The sequence below is a fragment of the Aedes aegypti genome, chromosome 3, assembly GCF_002204515.2.
Source record: "Aedes aegypti strain LVP_AGWG chromosome 3, AaegL5.0 Primary Assembly, whole genome shotgun sequence".
In the NCBI taxonomy this organism is placed as follows: domain Eukaryota; kingdom Metazoa; phylum Arthropoda; class Insecta; order Diptera; family Culicidae; genus Aedes; species Aedes aegypti.
In genome coordinates this window covers 399,915,241-399,934,741 of record NC_035109.1, presented here as the reverse complement: position 1 = coordinate 399,934,741, position 19,501 = coordinate 399,915,241, and the positions used below count along the sequence as shown (strand labels likewise).

The 19,501-nt window shown below is 42.1% G+C and overlaps 1 protein-coding gene across 10 annotated transcripts in view; it reads right to left on the bottom strand.

Moving 5' to 3' along the window:
- The window catches only part of LOC5576319 (teneurin-m), a 527,158-nt gene that overhangs the window by 48,099 nt on the left and 459,558 nt on the right, over positions 1–19,501 (bottom strand). For 7 of the 10 annotated variants that reach the window (XM_021855173.1, XM_021855175.1, XM_021855172.1 and 4 more), the window contains 2 exons: positions 4,431–4,697; positions 2,520–2,813 (listed from right to left, as the gene is read on the bottom strand). In XM_021855173.1, the coding sequence (XP_021710865.1) occupies positions 2,520–2,813; positions 4,431–4,697 (561 nt within the window). Of the gene's footprint in view, positions 1–445; positions 1,912–2,519; positions 2,814–4,430; positions 4,698–4,895; positions 5,470–19,501 lie in introns of those variants that run through there. The other 3 variants (XM_021855170.1, XM_021855171.1, XM_021855179.1) reach the window with 2 other exon arrangements.

Below are 19,501 nucleotides of genomic sequence, written 5' to 3'. Positions count from 1 at the left end.
TATTAATTAATAGGTATGTGTGTGCAGTGCTAGAAGTTTTTATGAACAAAAAAGGCGAAAGGAAGCGAGGCATGGCATGCAAAGCATTTTTCCACAAACCATTACAGGGTGAGTTTTCTCAAGCTCTTTCGGTATAGGTTAAGCTAAGTCTATGTATACTTTGATGGGGGGGATGACAGAGCGGGAGCAAAAAAAAAAAGATGGTGGAACGTGTTAGCTTGCTGTGGTGAAAAGTGTGGAATGTCGAGCGCTGAGCTCGGAGCACAGAGATGCGATTTCAGGTTAGCAGCGCGTCAAGTGGATCCTTGGGAATTCTGTGTTTTTTATGCTTTCGGTATCATTTGCTGGGAAGGATGTCGGTGGTCCTTTATATGTACACTTTGTCGTTGTCAAAGCTGGTTGAGAGGATGATTTTCAACTTTGAGTTTTGTGCTTAAATCCTCACCTTCTAGGATCAGAATCGGTACCACCGGTTGAGGAGCTTCCGGGCATTGCAACGGAATTCCAGGTTCGGCTGTTGTTGTTGGTTCCTCGTCGTTTTCTTCGGTTGTAGGGCTCGTGGGTTCAATTTCACTTTCAATTGTCGTCGGTGACAAGTCAGCTGTTGTTGTTACGCTATCAAGTTCTATTGCTTCAGAGCTTGAATCCACATCCTCAGTGGAAACGCTTTCGTCTTCGATAATACTTACCACCTGATACTTTTCAAACAGTGACGAATTTGGACATTTGATGGGGCAGGGAGGCGCTGGCGGAGGTTCAGGTCGTTCAGGTGGGCATGAATGCTGAATATTGTCGACATTTTCTCGTGGTTTTTCTGTTTTGGGAATGTTTTCAGGTTGAGTCGGAATTGATACTTGTAAAACATACACTGAATGTTGTACGGTTCCCGTACCATGGTCGGTTGCTATGGAAATGTTAACTAGGAGGCGAGGTAAAGCAGCGCCTTCTTTGCTCTCATTAGTTGTCGAATTACTTTCCTGAACCAGATAAATGGGAATTTGTGGAGCTACCGTAACCGGAATGGCAGTACTCTGTTGCGCTGGTTGTTGATGAATCCCATTAGCAGGAGGGAGGGTGTGAATTTCCACCTTTTCCTCTTCGGCGGCCGTCTTCTCCTGAACGTTCTTGTAGTAAAGTTTGCTTTTTGATTTTCTCATCTCTTCACCACTAATGGGTCCATCTTCTAGGCTGATGAGCTCAACGTCCACCGCATCCTCCATCGGACCAAGATGCTCGTAGTGTGCCAAAGGATCATCATTGGGTAATTTCTCTTCCTCAACGGAGCCAAGCTTGCCACTGTCGTTGTCGTCAGTCGAAATGTATTCCGTAGGGGATGGAATGTCTCCATCCACTGGAAGCTCTACCGAGTTCATGCTTAATTCCACATCAAATGAATTATTTGTGATTAAATCAGGATCAGTGCTACTTGTAACATATGTTACGTCATTATCATTAGTGGTAAAAATTTCCTCATTCATTTGCCATCCCTGAGAATCGTCGTCGTAATCAGATGAGGAGGCACTCTTACTACTCCGCTCGATGGGTTGCTCAGTAGTTGATTGAAAATTCTGCTCCTGTTTCCCATCGTAACCACCGATGTCGTCATCGCCTTCGTCGTCGTTGTGAGCAGTTGATTGTTGCTCGTTTGACTCCGGTGGCACACCGGAAGCGGAAGATAACGGTAATGATGGTGATTGTGATAAAGCGGAAGGTGGATAGGAAGTCAAAGTTGTAGGAACAAACAAAGCGGAAACAATAGGACCATCATCGTGCTGAGTGGCGAGGTGCGGAAAGGAAGTGGATCTTGTTGTTGTCGCTTCGTCACCACCTTCACCATCGCCGTCAGTGGGATAAGTGTCGGTACCCGATCAGAAGAAAATAACTACTGAATACCAAATTGAGGTATTCCATACCAGATAATTTCCAATACTTACAACCTGAATGAGGTATGAATGAGCCCTGCATAAGAGGTAAAATACCTCAAATAATACCTTCTGCATATTCTACAAATACCAAGCTGATAATTAGATCAGGTATTGCAATACCTAAATAATACTTGATGGATTTTCATATAAAAGTGAAATTTTTCAATAATAGTTCAATACCTCCAGCAGTCCTCAATACATATCGAATACCAAAATGAAGTATTTTTAATTGTTTTAATTATTTTTTCAAATACCATTATAATACCAAAATGAGGTATTGATAACTGAACAATACCTAATTGGGGTATGATACCAAAATATGGTATGCAAAAGTTATTGCCGAGTTATTCTTTCCTCCTCGGGTAGTGACGATGGGTGAACTAACACCATTATCCGTAAAACCATCACCGATGGTAGTAGAGGTAGAATCTACGCTAATGTCATGCAAAACTAAATTATCAAAATAATCAGCACGCCTGTCAGCAGCCATTTGCGGTTGTGACATCTTTGCGCTAGCGCCATCACCCGGGTTAGGAACACTTCTACGTGATCTACTGTGGGAACTAGGATTATTACTGTTGGTGATTACTGTACCTCCGTTGTTCTGGTTGTTGTTATTGTTGTTCGCATTACTATTGCTGTTGGCCGACGCGGTTGATGCCGCTGATGAAGACGAGGACGCGGATGCGGAAGCTGAACTTAGCGATGCGGAATCTCCCGCACTGCCGGACGGGTTAGGCCGCCCTGGTAACGCCCCGATGCTTCCAGGCCCCGTCGCCCGGTTCGCGTCCGCTATCGTACTTTTGGCTGCAGAGATTTCCGCTTTTTCATCGACTAGAACTGTACAGGGATTGTTGGTAGGATATGATATACTTAATACGTTAGATGCTGCGAATGATAGTAGAGAATTGAGATTAATTAATGCTCGGTTGTGTAGAGATCTATGTTGTAACGCGTTAACATTGGAGAGATGCCGTGCATGTGGCACCAAAGTAGGCCCTGATGTGGCGGATGGTAGAAAACCGCACAAGTGCGAAAACCACATACCACGCTAACCACACAGCAGGCTATGCGGTTGTTGCCGCACGGTTTGTAAGTGCCTGACATTGAGTGATGGATTTGCGCTGGATTCCGCTTGGAAATGCGATGACATTTGTTACATCGATGATAAGGAGATTCCCGATTTTTTCCCCGATTCCTGACATGTGCGAATGAAACGCATGTGATGGGAAATAGGGAAAATCATCCCGGCCAATGATGGTTTCATTTCGGTAGGATTACCGCTACGAGACGGGGTCTTTAATTTGGGCTTAAAGCCAAGCCATATGCGAGTAATGACTCGTTAAATGGGATAAATCCTTGCAGACCTGATGGACTTTCCCCTGGCCATTCGCTTTAATAGGCTCTTGAAATTGGAAGCTCCTAATTTGTAGCGAACGAACGAGTTTGCATCCATTTGGCCATAAAGCAGAGCAAATTGAGTGATTAAAAATTACCGAAAATTGCTCCCCTCAGATTACCATGGTTGACGCCCAAATGTTCCCGAATGTCGTCGGAAAAGCAGACGAGACGAGACAACGACGACGAGGGCTTGCCTTTTTAATGATATGGTGTTGAATTTCGTTAGAATCAACTTCTATGTGCTGGCAGCAGTGTGACTGGACAAAATTGGCAAAGGCAAAACGCTTTGCCACACTTCTCGAGTTCAAAAACGACGCAAATGAGTGTGCGTTTGTGTGAAATTAGCTATTGTCTGCTTACATCCCTGTTCTAACAGGATGGTAGAATGGAATTGGACAATCGGACGTAATCGACAGTTAATTATGGCATGCCAGAGAGAAGTGTCTTGCGAGACTTATAGTGAGTCGCAGTAAACAGAATGTGGTTAGAATTTTGATTTCGACTCGATTTTGATTCGATTTTATTTTGAGTGGATTTAGATTTTGAAATTCAAAAGTTCTGACAAAACTTTCATTGGTTATCGTGGTTGCATCTACACTTTGTTTATGATACCTCGCGTAACTTTTCAAAAGGGCCTATCTAACATTGAGAGGTTCCCTTTGATTCCTTTTTTTAATCAATATCCGAGCCACATTAACCTCTTCTGTTGCGTCAAACTATAGTGGAAAACTTCCCAAAAGCTTTAATCTCACTGTTATAATCAAAAGAGAGCGAGGCAGAAGAGAATTTCTCATTGTTACATTGGTCCTTTAGTAAATTTCATCGAGATACGATGCAATGGATCATTGAGGGTAGTTTTTGTCAGTGATCACCGCATCAAAACAAAGGCGCCACTGTATAAGGGATTTAAACATTGTGAAAACATTGCTGTTCTATCAAACAAACATAGCTACGGTGGCGCTATCTATGTTATCCATAGCGGCCGTTTTGGCTATTTTAATGATCCATTCCACTAATTTCAATCCCATCTGTGCCAACGGCGCGGCATCTCTCTTATTATCCTAGAATATTTGAAAACACATCGAACGACCCCATAATGCTTACCTGTTAATAGTAATGTTATAACCAGTATAACACATAATAATACAACTAGTATAGCCGTACACTTCCATGTACATTTGGTGAAGGTGAAGCCTTTGCGGAAGTTCAGCGGGGCTGAGTAGTGATGTGACGGTGGACCACACATGGCGCTCCTCGGTGGAAGTACCGGACCCATGCAGTTGCGGTCGTAGCTCTTGAGCGTGTCCTTCGTTGGGGTTGAACAGGCCGAACCCGTTTTGTAGTCTATCGGTGATCCTTTATTATTAATTGCTGAAAGAGGAAAGAGCAGAAAGAGAGAAGCGATTAGATTCGGACGAGAGTGAGTAAGCATAATCTCGGCCTACTATATAGTAGCGAGAGTGAGGGGCAGTCAAAGTTTTAAATTTGAGGGCTCTACATTAGCCTCGTAAAGACTATAATTAGTGCCTGCATTGCAATTTAGTAAATTGAATGAAGGTGTAATGATACCTTTCCGAAAGGGGAAGCGAAACTGTTTTGCGCCGTTTAACATCTAACAACTTGTTTCTCTGCTCTGGTTCCTCATGTGAAACGTAGAAGATTTGATGAGATAATCAAATAAGGGAAGAATGCAAAAGTGAAACTTGTTCTTGTACTGTCCCCTAAAATAAACATCAATCGCCGAACTTTAGAACATCAAAACACGACATCTGAATTGAAATTTATGTTCTCACAGGTCTCGTTGCCGAAGAAAAATAAACACATTAAGCACAATTTGGATCAACAGATCTTTAGCAGTAAATGCTTTCGCGACACGTGCTCGAACTAAATCCTGGCACACGTGGCAAACACCCCTGCTTGTACACCCCACAACCTTATTGATTTTCTCCCGTTTCCGAAAAAAATAAGGATGACGCTGGTCTTGTCGGCAACTTTTGACAGCTCGCGTATTGATCCAAGTAGGCCTTCCCCGCCGGAGGAGTACATAAAATTGATAATCGCGTCAGCAAAGTCTACTTAATATTCATTGCAGCCTGCTGTGATGAGCTCTCGCTTTCGTCAGCTGGGACGATGAAAAATGTTGTGTCGGTGAAAATCTTATCCACTTCTGGTCGTGATGTGAGCCTTGTGAAAACACATTGGTATATAGTGTTTGTTTACTCACTTTAGATACTTTAGATTGTAGCTCGGCGATAATGCTTGCGAATTAAAGAAACGATTATTAATATTCTATTTGTGGAAGGCTATAACACTTAAGCCTCAGTATCTTGAGGTCGTTTCAGAACGTCATCTGCTGTTCGCGAGAACGATCTGAAGGATCGTTAAATGGCTGTTTTAAAGTCGATGTCGTTGTCAGGAGAGCTCCTTAATTTTGCAATTATCTCATAATGGGTTCTCGCAGCGTGCGAGAGGCGGAAAAGCTAGTGACTCTGTAATGGACGGTGCGCAAAGGTGTTGAAATGGCTTTACGAACGTGGGCGGAGATGCCATAAAGTAATGTGTTTGCTTGTCAGATAGAACGACTTGCGAGGTGGTCTCCGAGCGTTTCCCAGACGTCAAGGGGTATAATTAATGAGTCTCTTGACCGACAGATGGCGAGAAACACGAGATACTCTGTTGTCATTCGAGCAGCCCTCTGTGGCGACATCTATCTTGTTGCCAAAGATGTGATAGTGGCAGCTTCTGGCTAAGTGTACAGAACATCTGTTTTGATTGTTGTACTATCATCCAGCGGGACACACCGTTTAATCAAATTTATGGCATGCAATTGATATAAAATACCGCTGGCGGCGGTGACAGTTTTACGATATGGTAAAAGCTACACACAATAAGCACGGAATTAAAACATAATTACACTCCGCGCTTGCTGAGTGACACAAAGAAATATTGTGTCGCCCGCCTGCTTTGTTGTCACCTTTACAAAGAAATGTGCGTGTATGTACGCCCTGACTTACCACAACAAGGCACGCGCCATCTTGAAAACGTTTCGGCAAAGCTCAGCCGAAATCCGGAACAAACAGAACAATCCACATTCCAATAGCCAACAGCCGACGAATGGAGAATGATTGTGCCACGCGCGAATGAAGAATGTTGGCAAATTTATTACCCGTTGGCAAACTTCACCCGGGGAAATGAAATCGGTGTCGCTTCCGACAACAGGCAGTCGGAGAAGAAAAAAAAAAACGGTACGACAAGAACAGGAAGGCCCCCGAAAACAAAAACGTTACAAATTTATTACATACCCCCAGCCAAACGCGTCGATCATCAACGCTTATTTCGATTTGTTTTCGTGCCCATGTTTTCGGGGGAACACTCAACAGATGGCAGCACTGGTACACTGCTGGCTTTTGCTTGGCATTATTATTTTAGTGATCACTTATTGGCAGTAGTAAGGGATTCCAAATGTGAGAAGTGTCAAGCCGAGCCTAACACCTCACAGAAAAATGAAAGAAAATTTCGAAAAACTGTAAAAAAAAAGGGTCCTAAAAAAATAACTAATTTCATGTGTTTTTACACGAAATTAAAATAAATATTCAATTAAACTTCAAATCACTTCAATTTTACATAGTTGTAAATTTACATAGCGTAAATTTGAGTCAAATTCTATTGGAATATACAGGATTGGTAGTCGAATTTTTCGTTTATTTTAATGCACAAAAATGTACACGAATATAAACTTAAAATTACCTTATTTTAGTTATGCTGGAATCAGCTTCAGGGATCTGGAATCAAGATACACGCAAACAAATCCGGTTTGAAAAATGCGAACATTAAGTCTCGTTGTCTAGAACAAGCTGGTTTTTTCTTTGCGAATATACACCAAGAATAAAAATCACTGGATCGGGAACTACCATTTTGATTCAAATCCCGGACAGCTTCAAATTCTAGACACTCTACTTTGTATGGGAAAGATTTCACTCGAAATGATTCCAAATGCGCCGTCAAAAAGTTCCCAATTTGAATGATGATTTTTATAAACATTTTACATAGCAATCCATGAAAATTTACTATATATTACTAGTTTTGACGTCTTTCTTACGGATTAGTGCGTTTAGTTAATGATTCGATTATTCTGATTGTGTTTTTCAAGAGCTGTCCGGAATTCGAAACAAAGTGTCCGGAATATGAAGCGAAAGTGTGGTTGTGTCCGGAATAAAAATCATGAAGAGATCGAATATTTTTATTGATTAAAGTGAGTTAAAGATGTGGAATCCGAATTTTCGCCCACTAACCGAAATTTAAGTGTTTGCAAGGCCTGATTACGCTAAAGTTTTGTACAGAACGATTCAATTTATATGTGTAGTGATTAGTTCGTATTCTAGAAAGCCTTAAGTGTCCGTAATATGAATCAAAACGGTATGTTACACAAACCATTCGTGATGCCTGCAAAACTGATTACAGGCGACGAAATATAATTATGATATTGTGATTTTTGTTCCGGCTCTCGGATACAATAATTCTAATCACAATCGTATTCTAGGATGGATTATTTGTGACTTTAATAAAAAATCAAAAAACTATCCTGTACGGGAGGAAGAAACATTTTGCTACAAAAATGGATGAATCGTAAGGTTCGCACATAGCCACAAATCTGTAAAGCACACAAAGCAAAGGAGGCACAACAACAGAAAATCCTTCCTGTACAAAACATTAAGGTTTCCACTTTCGAATCTTCAGAGCAGCAATCTAGGTTAGCACTTATTCTGATGACACTAATTTAACAGCAACGACAAGATTGCTTACTTATATTTTATTGATCTGTGTAGAACTTTGCCTCACATCAAACAACAAATCTCTGAAAAAAAAAACAATGAAATGCCTATATTCCAGAGATTACAATTCTGGACAAACATTTGAAAAAGGCTCAAGAGGTCTTGAGCCTTTTTCAGAAACGTTTAGTCGGCCCACACAAACTAACACCATTATCAGAAAGATTGGTGCTTGCTCTTCTTGATAGTGGTATTGGTGAGCGTGATCGAGTTGAATTGGGCTCAACAGCGTCTTGCAAAGCCAATGTTTACCAATGTCGTTGTTCCCTTTTGAAATGTTTGGGTATCTTTCACGCTATCACGTACCTAGTTGGTTTTGCGTAGGCGTTATCATTATTGAAAGCTCGCATGAAGAGAGTTCATCTTATCAAGAATTGAGTCACGAATGTGTTTTTGTAGGTACTCGATACTGTGGTTTTTTAACCATGGCTAATTAAACTGGAACTGGTTCACGAAATAAAGATTGGACTCGGAAAAAATGAGACAACAAAAATGATCACCAAAAACCATTTTAAATCGGATACTTCTCATATTTTCAGGGATTAAATAACTGTATATTAGCTATGTTTAAGCATAATTCATTTATTGAATTTCCTCCCCCCAGCTGAATGCTCGAACATTTCTCTCAACACTGCTCATGAGATCTTGGGCGAGGCTTTGCCCACCTTTCTTATACAATTTCTTCCAGTTTGTCTTCAAACCTTCATCGGTTTTGAATGTTTTTCCGCTTTTCTTCAACTTCTTCTTCATTATCGCCCAAAACTTTTCGATCGGGCGAAGTTCTGGTGTACTTGGCGGGTAGGCCTCCTTCTTCGGGACCACATTAACGCCCTTCGCTTCGTACCAATCCATTACAGGCTTGGCGAGATCTGGCCAGAACAGCGTGGGACCACGGTGAGAGCGGAGGAAGGGCAGCAAACGCTTCTGCAAGCATTCCTCTCGATAAACCTGTCCGTTTATGGTGCCGGTTGTAACGGACGGCTTGCTGTACCGTCCGCACTCGCAGATCGCCTGCCACAACAGGTACTTCTCGCGAATTTGTCCATCCGGAACTTTTCCGAAACCTCCATGCGGGACGTACGTAAAAAAAACTCGAGGCTGGGGAGTTTTTTTGGTGTCCGGCTTGATGTATGTCTCGTCGTCCATGACGAGACAGCCTAGCTTGACCAGCCACTCACGGTACAGCTTCCGCGCACGCAATTTGGCCGTTGTGTTTTGCTTGTCAGTCCGGTTTGGCGCCTTCCTGACCTTAAAAACACGTAGCCCAGTACGCTGCATGGTCTGCTGGACGAACCACTTCGACGAATTGACCATTTTGGCCACGTCTTGGGTGGAAAGGTTTGGGTTATTCTTAAAGTACTGCCTTATCTTCCGCGCCTTCTCTGGGTCTTCGTCTCCTGGAACATCTTCACAATACGGGACACGGTGGAATGGTGGATTCTCGATCACCGCGCCTAAGATTTGCTGGCATAGCCCTCCTTGTTTTGAATGTATCTTGAAAACTACTTGACAGATCGCGATTAAATTTTGCACACATAAACATAACACTCCTAAACTAGTATTACCCAAAATTTCATAAATTTTCACCCACGCGATAAAAAGTTACACCCAAAACAAAGTATCGCATTTTTTCCGTGTCCAATCCTGCGTCCCGTTTTCCATGCCTTTTTTGTTTACGTAAACCAGAATGGATTTGTTTATTGTGTATGTCAAACCTTGCATCTAAAGTTATACCTTTGAGAGTATTGTTTTGCATTCCTTTGAATCTACTGTGCAACTTTGAAAGAAATAGGCATAGAAAAAGGCTAATAAGAGGTCTTCGAAAATAATATTTCAAAATTTATTATTTTTAGATTACATGTAAATACCAATTCATCGCACTTTTTCTGAGATTTCACAATTTGACTCAACTTTTTTTGTTTCGGATCGAATGGTTACATCTAATTTTAACCCTTTCAGTTCAGCCCTGACGCTGCCAGTGTTGTCAGTTTTTCCCGAACTGACTCCCATCACGCACAGCCCAGCTCGGAATGGTTGGGTGTGGCGCCACCTACTCAGAAAAAAAATCGCTTTCCTGATTTGATTTCTTCTCATTCTTCAAACATTTCTGCTTAGTCGGACTGATTCCGGACCGACCTCGCACCGACTACCATCTAAGATAAGAATTCCAATATGCAACGGAAGCAACGTTCTTCGGCGCTTTCTTTGCCAAAGCACTCGTCGATTGCTCGGTGCTGATAAGCGAGCGCGAGACCAAGATCATTCCACGACGTGATGCATAAAAAGGATATTGAGACGGAAGGAAACGTCCGGTCTGTCAGCTCCCATGCTAGCCACGTGCTCGTTTTTAGGACGGATGCTTTCCCCATGTGCCCTTAAGCTCTGGGATTGAGCGGAAGAAAACCAACAAAGGTCATCAAAGTAGGTGGAGCTATCTTCCCATCTTTCGACGGCTTTTTCTCGGCCTACTAAAAGCAGTGCCGGAAGCAAAAGCAATCGGAATGATCGATTGGGTGCGCGTGTGCGCGGTTTGCCTACCATCAGGGGTTAATTAGGTAGGCACCCTGGAAGAGAAGGTCGTAAAGAAAATCTACACTTCAATTTCCCTAATTGCGTGCGCCCACCAGCTGGGGTCGTAAAGAAAGGATAAATACTCCACCGGGGGCCACAACCGCCGAAAAAGGAATGCACATGGGCGAAGAAGTAGCGTTTAAATTAATTCAAATTATCAATAGACACGGAATATTTTCATTAGGACGTCGCCTACTTTGGTGAAGAGTGAATTGTTTCCTCCCCCCCCAGAAGGCGTTCCTCCTACTCGCAAAACAACAGGGAACCATTTTTCTGCATGTTTGAGCCAAAGTTGAGTGTTGCCAGCGACACTGATTCATCGATTAGATTGCGATTGATTCAAACAAACCAAGTCCAAAGGGAGGCCGCCAGTCATTAATTCTTTCGTTGAGACCGGGAGGTATTCGTTTAACGCCTTTCCGCTTGCTTCACTGCCTTCGGAAAGTTTACTTAGAAAAGGATGGAAAATTAATTAAAATTAGCCTTTGTCTAGAGGCAGATGTTAGTCCTCGCCTTTGGCCATGCGTCAGCTCCAAAGATCGACTTTCAGTTTTCTTTTCCAGTACGGGTTTAACTCGTTCTCCCTAACTATTGTTATTTTTCAATTATGAATTCAAAATATCATATAATCAATCTCACTTGACTCCTCCGAGGCATTGCCAGGTTCGACCGTTGGTTCGACTTTGTTCATTTGCTTGACTCAAAACGAGAGTCATGCTATTTAATGTGTCTTAATTGAAAATTTTCTTGTGGCTCATCCTTCATTAGCATCGCTTTGGCTTTATAGTGTGTGATGCGGTATCGTAACGTAAAACACGAACCCGAACCACCACCCATGTCATGGGTGTATCAAATTTTCACTTAACTTTTCGATGCTCTTAACCACATCAGACACATTCTGATTTACTCTCGGGAACCGGTCCTAATTATATCCCCCGGAAAGGTCCCCTTCGCTTCCGATTCCGATGCGTGTTCTGCACACTACACGGTAAAAAATCAGCACGTTCGATTGAATAGATTGATCACTTGACTCAATTCAAAACACCAATCACCATGATTTGAAGAGTTCTAACTTTGGATTTGCTCTACTGTCTCTAGAACTAGACTCTGAAGTGAAAAGTCGTTGATTTTGAACATCGTGTCTATTATATGAAAGCAATCATTGACAGCTCGTTGTAGAAAGTGATTGAGATCAATTCAACCCCTTTCAACAGATGCGAGTTGGTGTCGAGGTAAGACACTAGGCTTGCACTCGGAAGATTGGTGGTTCAAATCTGGGTCAGGCGGAAATGTTTATTTTAACTTTTTTTTAATTTCAAATCAAAACATGCAACGTTGAATTCAAGTGATGTTACCTTGATTTTGCCAAGATTCAACAGTAGTGCAAATCCAAGTGCAGAACTATTGATAGCATGGTGCTTATTTTTTACCGTGTATTGTCTTTCGTCGCGTAGCAGGCGGGGGATAGGGCTGTCGCATCGGAGCTTGATTGCCGAGTTGTTTATCCAGAGCTACTCTAATTAATCATACTTTAATATTTATTCAGCACTTTGCGGGAGACGTCTTTTGTTTGACAACGTCGTTGTCTGGGATGTAGTTTCATTTTTCTTGCTCAATAGAAGGGTTTCGTTTTGTGCACTGGCAATTGGTATGAGGTTTCCGATAAGTATCATCTAGGATCTGTGCGCACTCTGACGATTCATTATTGATGCCCTCATTGTGGGTTAGTAGGGAGAAAAAGGGAGATTTGACAAGCCTCTCGGTCGGTGCCATAAATCCCACATGGCTAGTTGGATCTCCGGGTGACCAGCAATCTAAAGCCATAGGGAACAAACCCCTTTTTCACATGCCAAAATAATTGCCAAAAAAGAAAGACTCGCCTGCTTTGTTATTGTTAGTTTGAATTTAATTTGCGTGCACGCATACAATTGGACTGGGCCCATAACCGTCCAGTGGCAGTGGTGGAAGGCTTCTATTTATCTCCTGCTTGCCATTCGCAGTAGGCCGCGCGGTAAAAGGGGTGAACAAGGATAGAAACGAAAGGATTTTCGCTTGCCTCTCGCAAAATATCAATTAATTTTGTTTTTGCTGCATTTTCCGATGGAAACCGATCCAGCATGTGGTGGCGGCAGGCGAAACAAGTGCGGTACACGTGTCACGCGTGGTATGAATTAATTTCGGATAGATTTAATCCGCTAATAGATGAAAACGAGCATACGGCGGGTTGAATGGGGACTAATGCTCGTGAAAAGCTGATTAACTCTTTTCTGTGAGAAACTGTTTTATGCTGGTGAAGGCTATCATTCGTAAATTTGTCGTATTCAGAATACCTCTTCCAGTCTCAGATAGTTAGCGCACGACAACTTACTCGCCGAACCAAAAGTGAATAATGCCAGCCATCTATCCTGCCACTTAGTCTTTCCGTCTGTTTCGCTAATTCAATAAATGACCACCTTTGTGGCCAGACGCCGTACGCCAAGTGCAAAGCTCAATGCACCAAGTGTCAAACCACCGACACCAGAGCAGTAAACACACCATCATGGAGCATCCGCCGCACCAAGAACCCTCTCCTGGGGGAACCGCAATCATCATCCTGTGTCGCTTCCAAGTCACTTCCTCTTCCCGCGCGCGCGAGATAATAAATACGACCATCACATAGGCTCAACGCTAACCGGCTTCGACTTTGGGTAGGACTACAGTGTATTTCCGAGAACAACAATGCTCATCTTTGCGGCGCAATGGTACCTCTACAGTCTACACGGCCCGCCACACATCCGAGTGACGCTAACGAAAGAAGACAAAAATCCTCCCTGTCCGGAAAATCCTGGAATATGTTTTGTCAACAGCACCGTGCTGCACCGGGCTCAGACTTGATGTATGTTCCTAACCTAGTGCTGCAGTGTGTGGATTGCGACAGTCTTACAGTTTTCCACACCACTAACGGGCTCTTCTGCAAACTGGGAAACAAACAACAGACTGGCAACAAACGTATTTGACGGCGAGATCCAGAGATAAGCAACTCAACTGCTGCTGCTGCTGTTCCTGCGCCAGGATAACCGGATTCTGCTTCGTGATCCTGCACGCTCCTGCTTTTGCCGGTTATTGTTTTGGATTCTTTCCTCCGTTCCCTAGTTTTTGCCATACTCCATACAGGGTTGTAATCAATCGCTGCATCACCATCATCGCCACCCCCCAGATTTTGGGTAATTGAATACGCCAGCCAGCCAACTACGGTTATCGCTAAACACAGGAGACACGCTATCAGTTTCATCTGAGGCATAATTTACATTGATCAAAGCAGCCCTGTTCGCCTCAAGAGAGCTCTCGGCTCGTGGTCGACCAAATCACACAATCACGTAGCCTGCTATGGCTGGCTGGCTGGTCGCTACTGGCTTTGCTAGATGCAACATATGACGATGATGCAACTCACCCTCGAAAAACCGATCTAGTTTTCTCTGCAGCAGGCAAGAGGACACGTTTTCCTCCGACTTCAGCACCCACCTCTCACGGCCATCTTCGTCACCACAATGAGATGTTAGAGTGGAGTTTCTCAACCGATGGTTCGCGGACCTCCAGGGCATCAGCTATGTCATTGAGAGCATGTAGTTTCCGTTTTCCTTGATTGATCAATAAATGTGATGACTGATGAGCCTCTTACATGTCAAAATAAAAATAAAAAAATAGAGGAACTCAATGACTAAACACAGGGTCGAATTTGAGGAATTCTTTAAAAAGTTCTTCAAAGATTTTCTCGGTTATTCTAAAAAAAGCATTACAAGTTTCTTACGTAATCTGTGGTAGATTAGAAACCTGATTTTGGTAAGAATTTTAAGATCTTCGGCAGGTTTGCATGAACGTTTATTTCAAGAACAGCCATTTTTTGGGGTCCGTGGTACACTTGTGGAATTTCAAAGTTTGATATTTACGGAATTTCAAAAGGTTCGAGAACCCCTGCGCTAGAGTGTGTTTGCTTTTTATGTTTTTAGAGAGAGAGAGTAGGAACCGGCAATGACGACGATGGTGAATGTTGACTGCTACTGGTGGCATTGTTTGTTCCAAGCGGCACATGCAGAGGAAAACTTACTCGGGCTCGGAGGAATCGGAGCAGATGGAAAACGACCCCAAAATCCAATCATCATCATCGTCGTCGTCGTCAGAACAGCCAGCAGTGTGCAAAAACAGCAATGGGATCAACGTTTTGCCCGTTGCGGGACGACCCACTTGGCGGCTGGGTTGTGAGCGGAATTCTAAATTGAATTTTATTGTTATTTTGGAAAATCTATTAAAATGGTGTGAAATTAATAATAAATTATATTAGATTTTATAGATTTACGGCGATGAAGGCTTTGTGGGGCGTTTTTACCCTTGAATGGCCGCCCGGATGTGTGGCAGGGATGCGAGCCATCATCCCCAGCAGATTAGAGGGTGCCTTATTGGATTGAATTGGGGCAGTAAAGCCGAAAGGGTGCAGGGATTTTTCTGCGAGAGCCACCTTAGCCAGGATGCTCGGATTTTGGGTACACCCGGGAGAATCGTTGGAAATAATGTTGGAACATATGCTAAGTGGTGACTGACCAAAAGGGGTACAAGGTTTGCAAAGATGAAATATTCCATCGTTATTTCTATCATTTTTGCCTGTTGAATGAGATGATGAAAATAGAATACAGTGAATTTCTAGCGTTGAGAAATCAACAAGGATATTTATGAACGATTTTTTGGAAGAATTGCTGGAGAAATAAACGAAGAACTTCAGAAAGGAATATCTACAAATCACATTAAAGGATTTTTAGGTGATATTCCTGAAAAGTTCTTGTAGAAGTTTTATGGGGAGCTCTGTGTAATTTGTTGTTTAAATTCTTTGAGAAATATTTTGTATATATTTATCGGAAACTTAGGAGGAGTCGACATTCAGAAATTTTTTTATTGAATCTTTCGCTATGATATTTTTAACAAAATTTCATCCAAAACATCGTCAGAATATTTACCAATTCATTCAACAAAATTTTTGGCAAACATGCTTCAAAAAATGAAAAACTTTGCTAGGTTGAAAAAGATCACAATAAAAACAGGATTTACTCAAAGCTTCTGATGTCCTCAAGAACTATGCCCGAAATTATCTACAAAGAGGACAAAAGATTCCAAAAAGAATATATCTCTTATTTCAATAATTGTCAAGAAACTCTAGTATAAATCGATCATTGTGTTGCCTTCAATAATGCTCTACATTAACCAGAGTACAGAATTTTCTCAAGAAGTACGATAGAGATACAGTAGCAGAGGCGTGTTGATATTTGTCAAAGATTTATTTTTTATTTTATGCTCGTTGCGTGTGATGATATTGTTTCTCGTTAAGTTCAAGCATTTGTTACGGCTGCGAAAAGAATCGTTTATGGATTTCTTCCCGATGTTTGGAAAACATGGGAAAAAATTTATCTGAAATTCACCAATTTAAATTCTTCAGTTGATTTTGTTACAATTGTTCCAGAACTATTAAAAAGCTATTTTATAAGAATATACAGATGGAATTGTTCATCTGAACAATGTTTGAAAATTCTGCATGAAGCTCGTTGGAATTCCTTCACAAAAATTTCCAATAATTCAGCCTTCTTGTATCTCCAAAAACTTATCAAAATGTCGTGTGGTACAATATCGGACACATACAATGCACCAAAGCTATATCTCTGCTGTTTCTCAACCGATTCTTCTCATTTCTTCTGTGACGAACTACAAATTACCTCAATTATCGAGAACTATTGATAAAGTTGTGTGAAAAGTATTGGTTCAAAAGCTACAGATAGGTTGAATTTTGACATAAAAATGCACGAAGACACAAAGTGATGTAGCAGACTTTGTGTCTTCGTGCATTTTTAAGTCAAAACTCAACTTATCTGTAACTTTTGAAACGATAGTTTCGAAAATTGAAGTAATTCGTAGTTCGTCACAGGAAAAATGAAGAGAATCGGTTGAGAAACGACTGAGATATAGCTCTCTGAAGTTGACTATTTTGTATGGGGAAACGACTTTGGTGCATTTTATATGTCCGATACTGTATATGGCAACTTTGAAGAGATTTCATACTCAAAAAAATAAGACTATCTTTCAGTTACACATCATGAGAACTCGTTCATTATTTCCTGCTGTTGATCTGGAATTTCGTGGAACGGTTATGTCATATCCCTCTCCATGATTTGTTGATATTACAAAGACATTTCCCATAAGATAATAAAAAAGAACGTGTCGATTTAAACCAGATTTCACACATTCCTTTAAAAGTACTAAATTTTTAACAAGCTGTCGTCCTCTGTCAGCCAAACGTCAAATGGCACAATAAACAGTAAGCCATCCCCAAGGGCTCCTTCCTTTTTCTTTACGACCATTCTGAACCATTTGCCGTCCTCGAAAAAAAAAGAAACGCCTGTCACTCATCGAAAGTATTATTGCTAAATAATTTCACCGCGCTGTTTATCGTGCGCCATAAATTATGAACCGCCAAATCCTTTCCTAATCAATGGAAGGCACTAAATTGCCGGCCCGGACCACGAAAGGAAAATTACGACACGTCTCCTTGGGCATGATGGCGACGAAGCACACCACCACATGCTGTTTTCCTCGCTCACTTTGGGTAAACGCTTTTCGTTGATGGCTCATTCTACACTTGGTCGTGGCGGAAATGCCAAGCAGCGAGCAACTGCAAACAGAAAACTGATTATGTTAGCCGAAAGTTTGCTCCATTATTTACTGTGGAGTCGCCCACATCCGCTCCGCCGTGTCGCTTGACAGGCCAAACTCTAGGAATTCAACGATTTAATTCGAAATTGAATCGCGTTCGCTCTCTATCATTTTGTCACATCCCCTGGTGAAGACGTTCGCTGGCAGGATCAACGGTTTTGTACCCGAGAATAGTAGTTCATAACAGCACGACACTGTTTGTGACAGGTTGTTTGGTTCTAGCTGTCAACGAGTTTAGCTAAACAACTCGCTCGGGTGTGGGTGGCAGACCAATAACTGTGGCGGGAAACCCAAAGCAATCGATTTTAAACCACCTGAGATGGATGGAATTTGTCTTCTAATACTGACTCAGTTTGTATCGGTTCTACGGAATGTGATTTATAATTCGAGATTTCGTGGAATCGAGAAATGATTTATATCATCCAAGTAAGCTGTTCTTTGCAGAGGCTTTACAGAATTGTGGAAAAGAGCGCAAGGAACATTTTCTGCTGAAAAGCATTCCCATCGAAAGTCAACGAACTTCTGCTTTTGCTTAGTCATCCTACAAACACTAGAACTACGTTTTACGAAGTCTTTTTCAAGTTGATTCATTTTACATAACTATAAAATTCATTAGATTTTGACAGAATTTAATAGATAAAATTGTTCGTGGACAATCTAGGTCATCCAAGAAAATTAAATATAGGTATACTTTGTCATCTATTGAAAATTTTTGAATTTTGTACCAGATAAGGCTGAAGAAATCAACTGTATATTTTGATGAATACAACAGAAGTTCCAACTTATACAAGAACTGCAGGTTCTAAGATCTTAAATATCTACTAACGCAATAACTGTTGGACCTAGTTCGTAAATTGAACTACTAGTGTCTTCCAAAAGGCACCCCCTACTGCGGAGTGTATTATTCTAAAGCTTTTCGCAATTCGAGAGAGACTACTTAGTATTCAAAATCATCACCGCTCGGAAAACCTCGACAACAGCAGTCGGAAAAGGACTCAATTTCGTCCGCACTTGCCCGAAGATCCCCGCAAATTCACTTTCGAAAGTCATTACACATTATCGCCGACCCTCATAAGCCTTCTTCAAACATTGCAAAGCGTGTTCCACCATAGAATATCACACCGCCTCGCCACGGTCTACACGCTCTCCAACGCCCCAAAGCCCACCCTTCCACCAAGGACTGCTGAAGAATTTAGGACAGAACTTGACTTGACTTCTCACACCATGGCTTCTCTGCTACTGCTTTTCGGCCGTCTGCTTGCTTTTGGGACTTTCGTTTGTTGTATGTACAAGAATTTAATTTTCTTTTAAAACAAACAACAAGCGACCGAAACCGACCCCACTTCGTTTAAGACCCCTTCCCCTCTTTCCGTTGTTTCTAAGTATCGTCACTCCAAGCCCCCAGAAAGCAACCTTGTGTAGAGAGTAGCGTTAGCAAACGAGTAAGTCTACAACACACTTTTCACAACTCGTTCCGGTCCTTACGGTACCAACTTACTACTAGGGCATCGTAGCAAGCCTCTGGTTTTCCAGCAAGCGACGATGAATGAGACTTCTCGTGAGTTGTGTGGTGCCATCAAAAACGACGATGACGTCGACGACTATGATGGAAAATTATGCACGGCGCCTACTGCGAGCTTTGCCACCCCATTTCTCAAGCCCAGGAAAATCCCGGCCGTCGCCTACTTGGTACCGACTATTTGAAGTGCCTGTTGTGCCTGGACTGGATGGCTTAATTTTCCAGGGAAGTTTCATACGAACGCTTTCGCAGCACGAAACTGGAACTTTTGCCGCCCAAGATGGTTGGCATCTCGTGGGCTTATTAATTTTACGCCGAAATTGTTGGCCCGCTTCGGGTGTGTATGGCGTGAAAATTGTTTTATTTGCCTAACAAGTGACGACTTTCCGGCTGAGGGAGGCACGCGCTCGATGGAAGAATTTTATAATGATTCGGTACTCCGTTAGGATCTTTATGGAAGCCAATATTGGAGGTGGGAGCAGAAAATTTCTGCAAATAGAAACTTGTCTGTCAATTTTGTACTATAC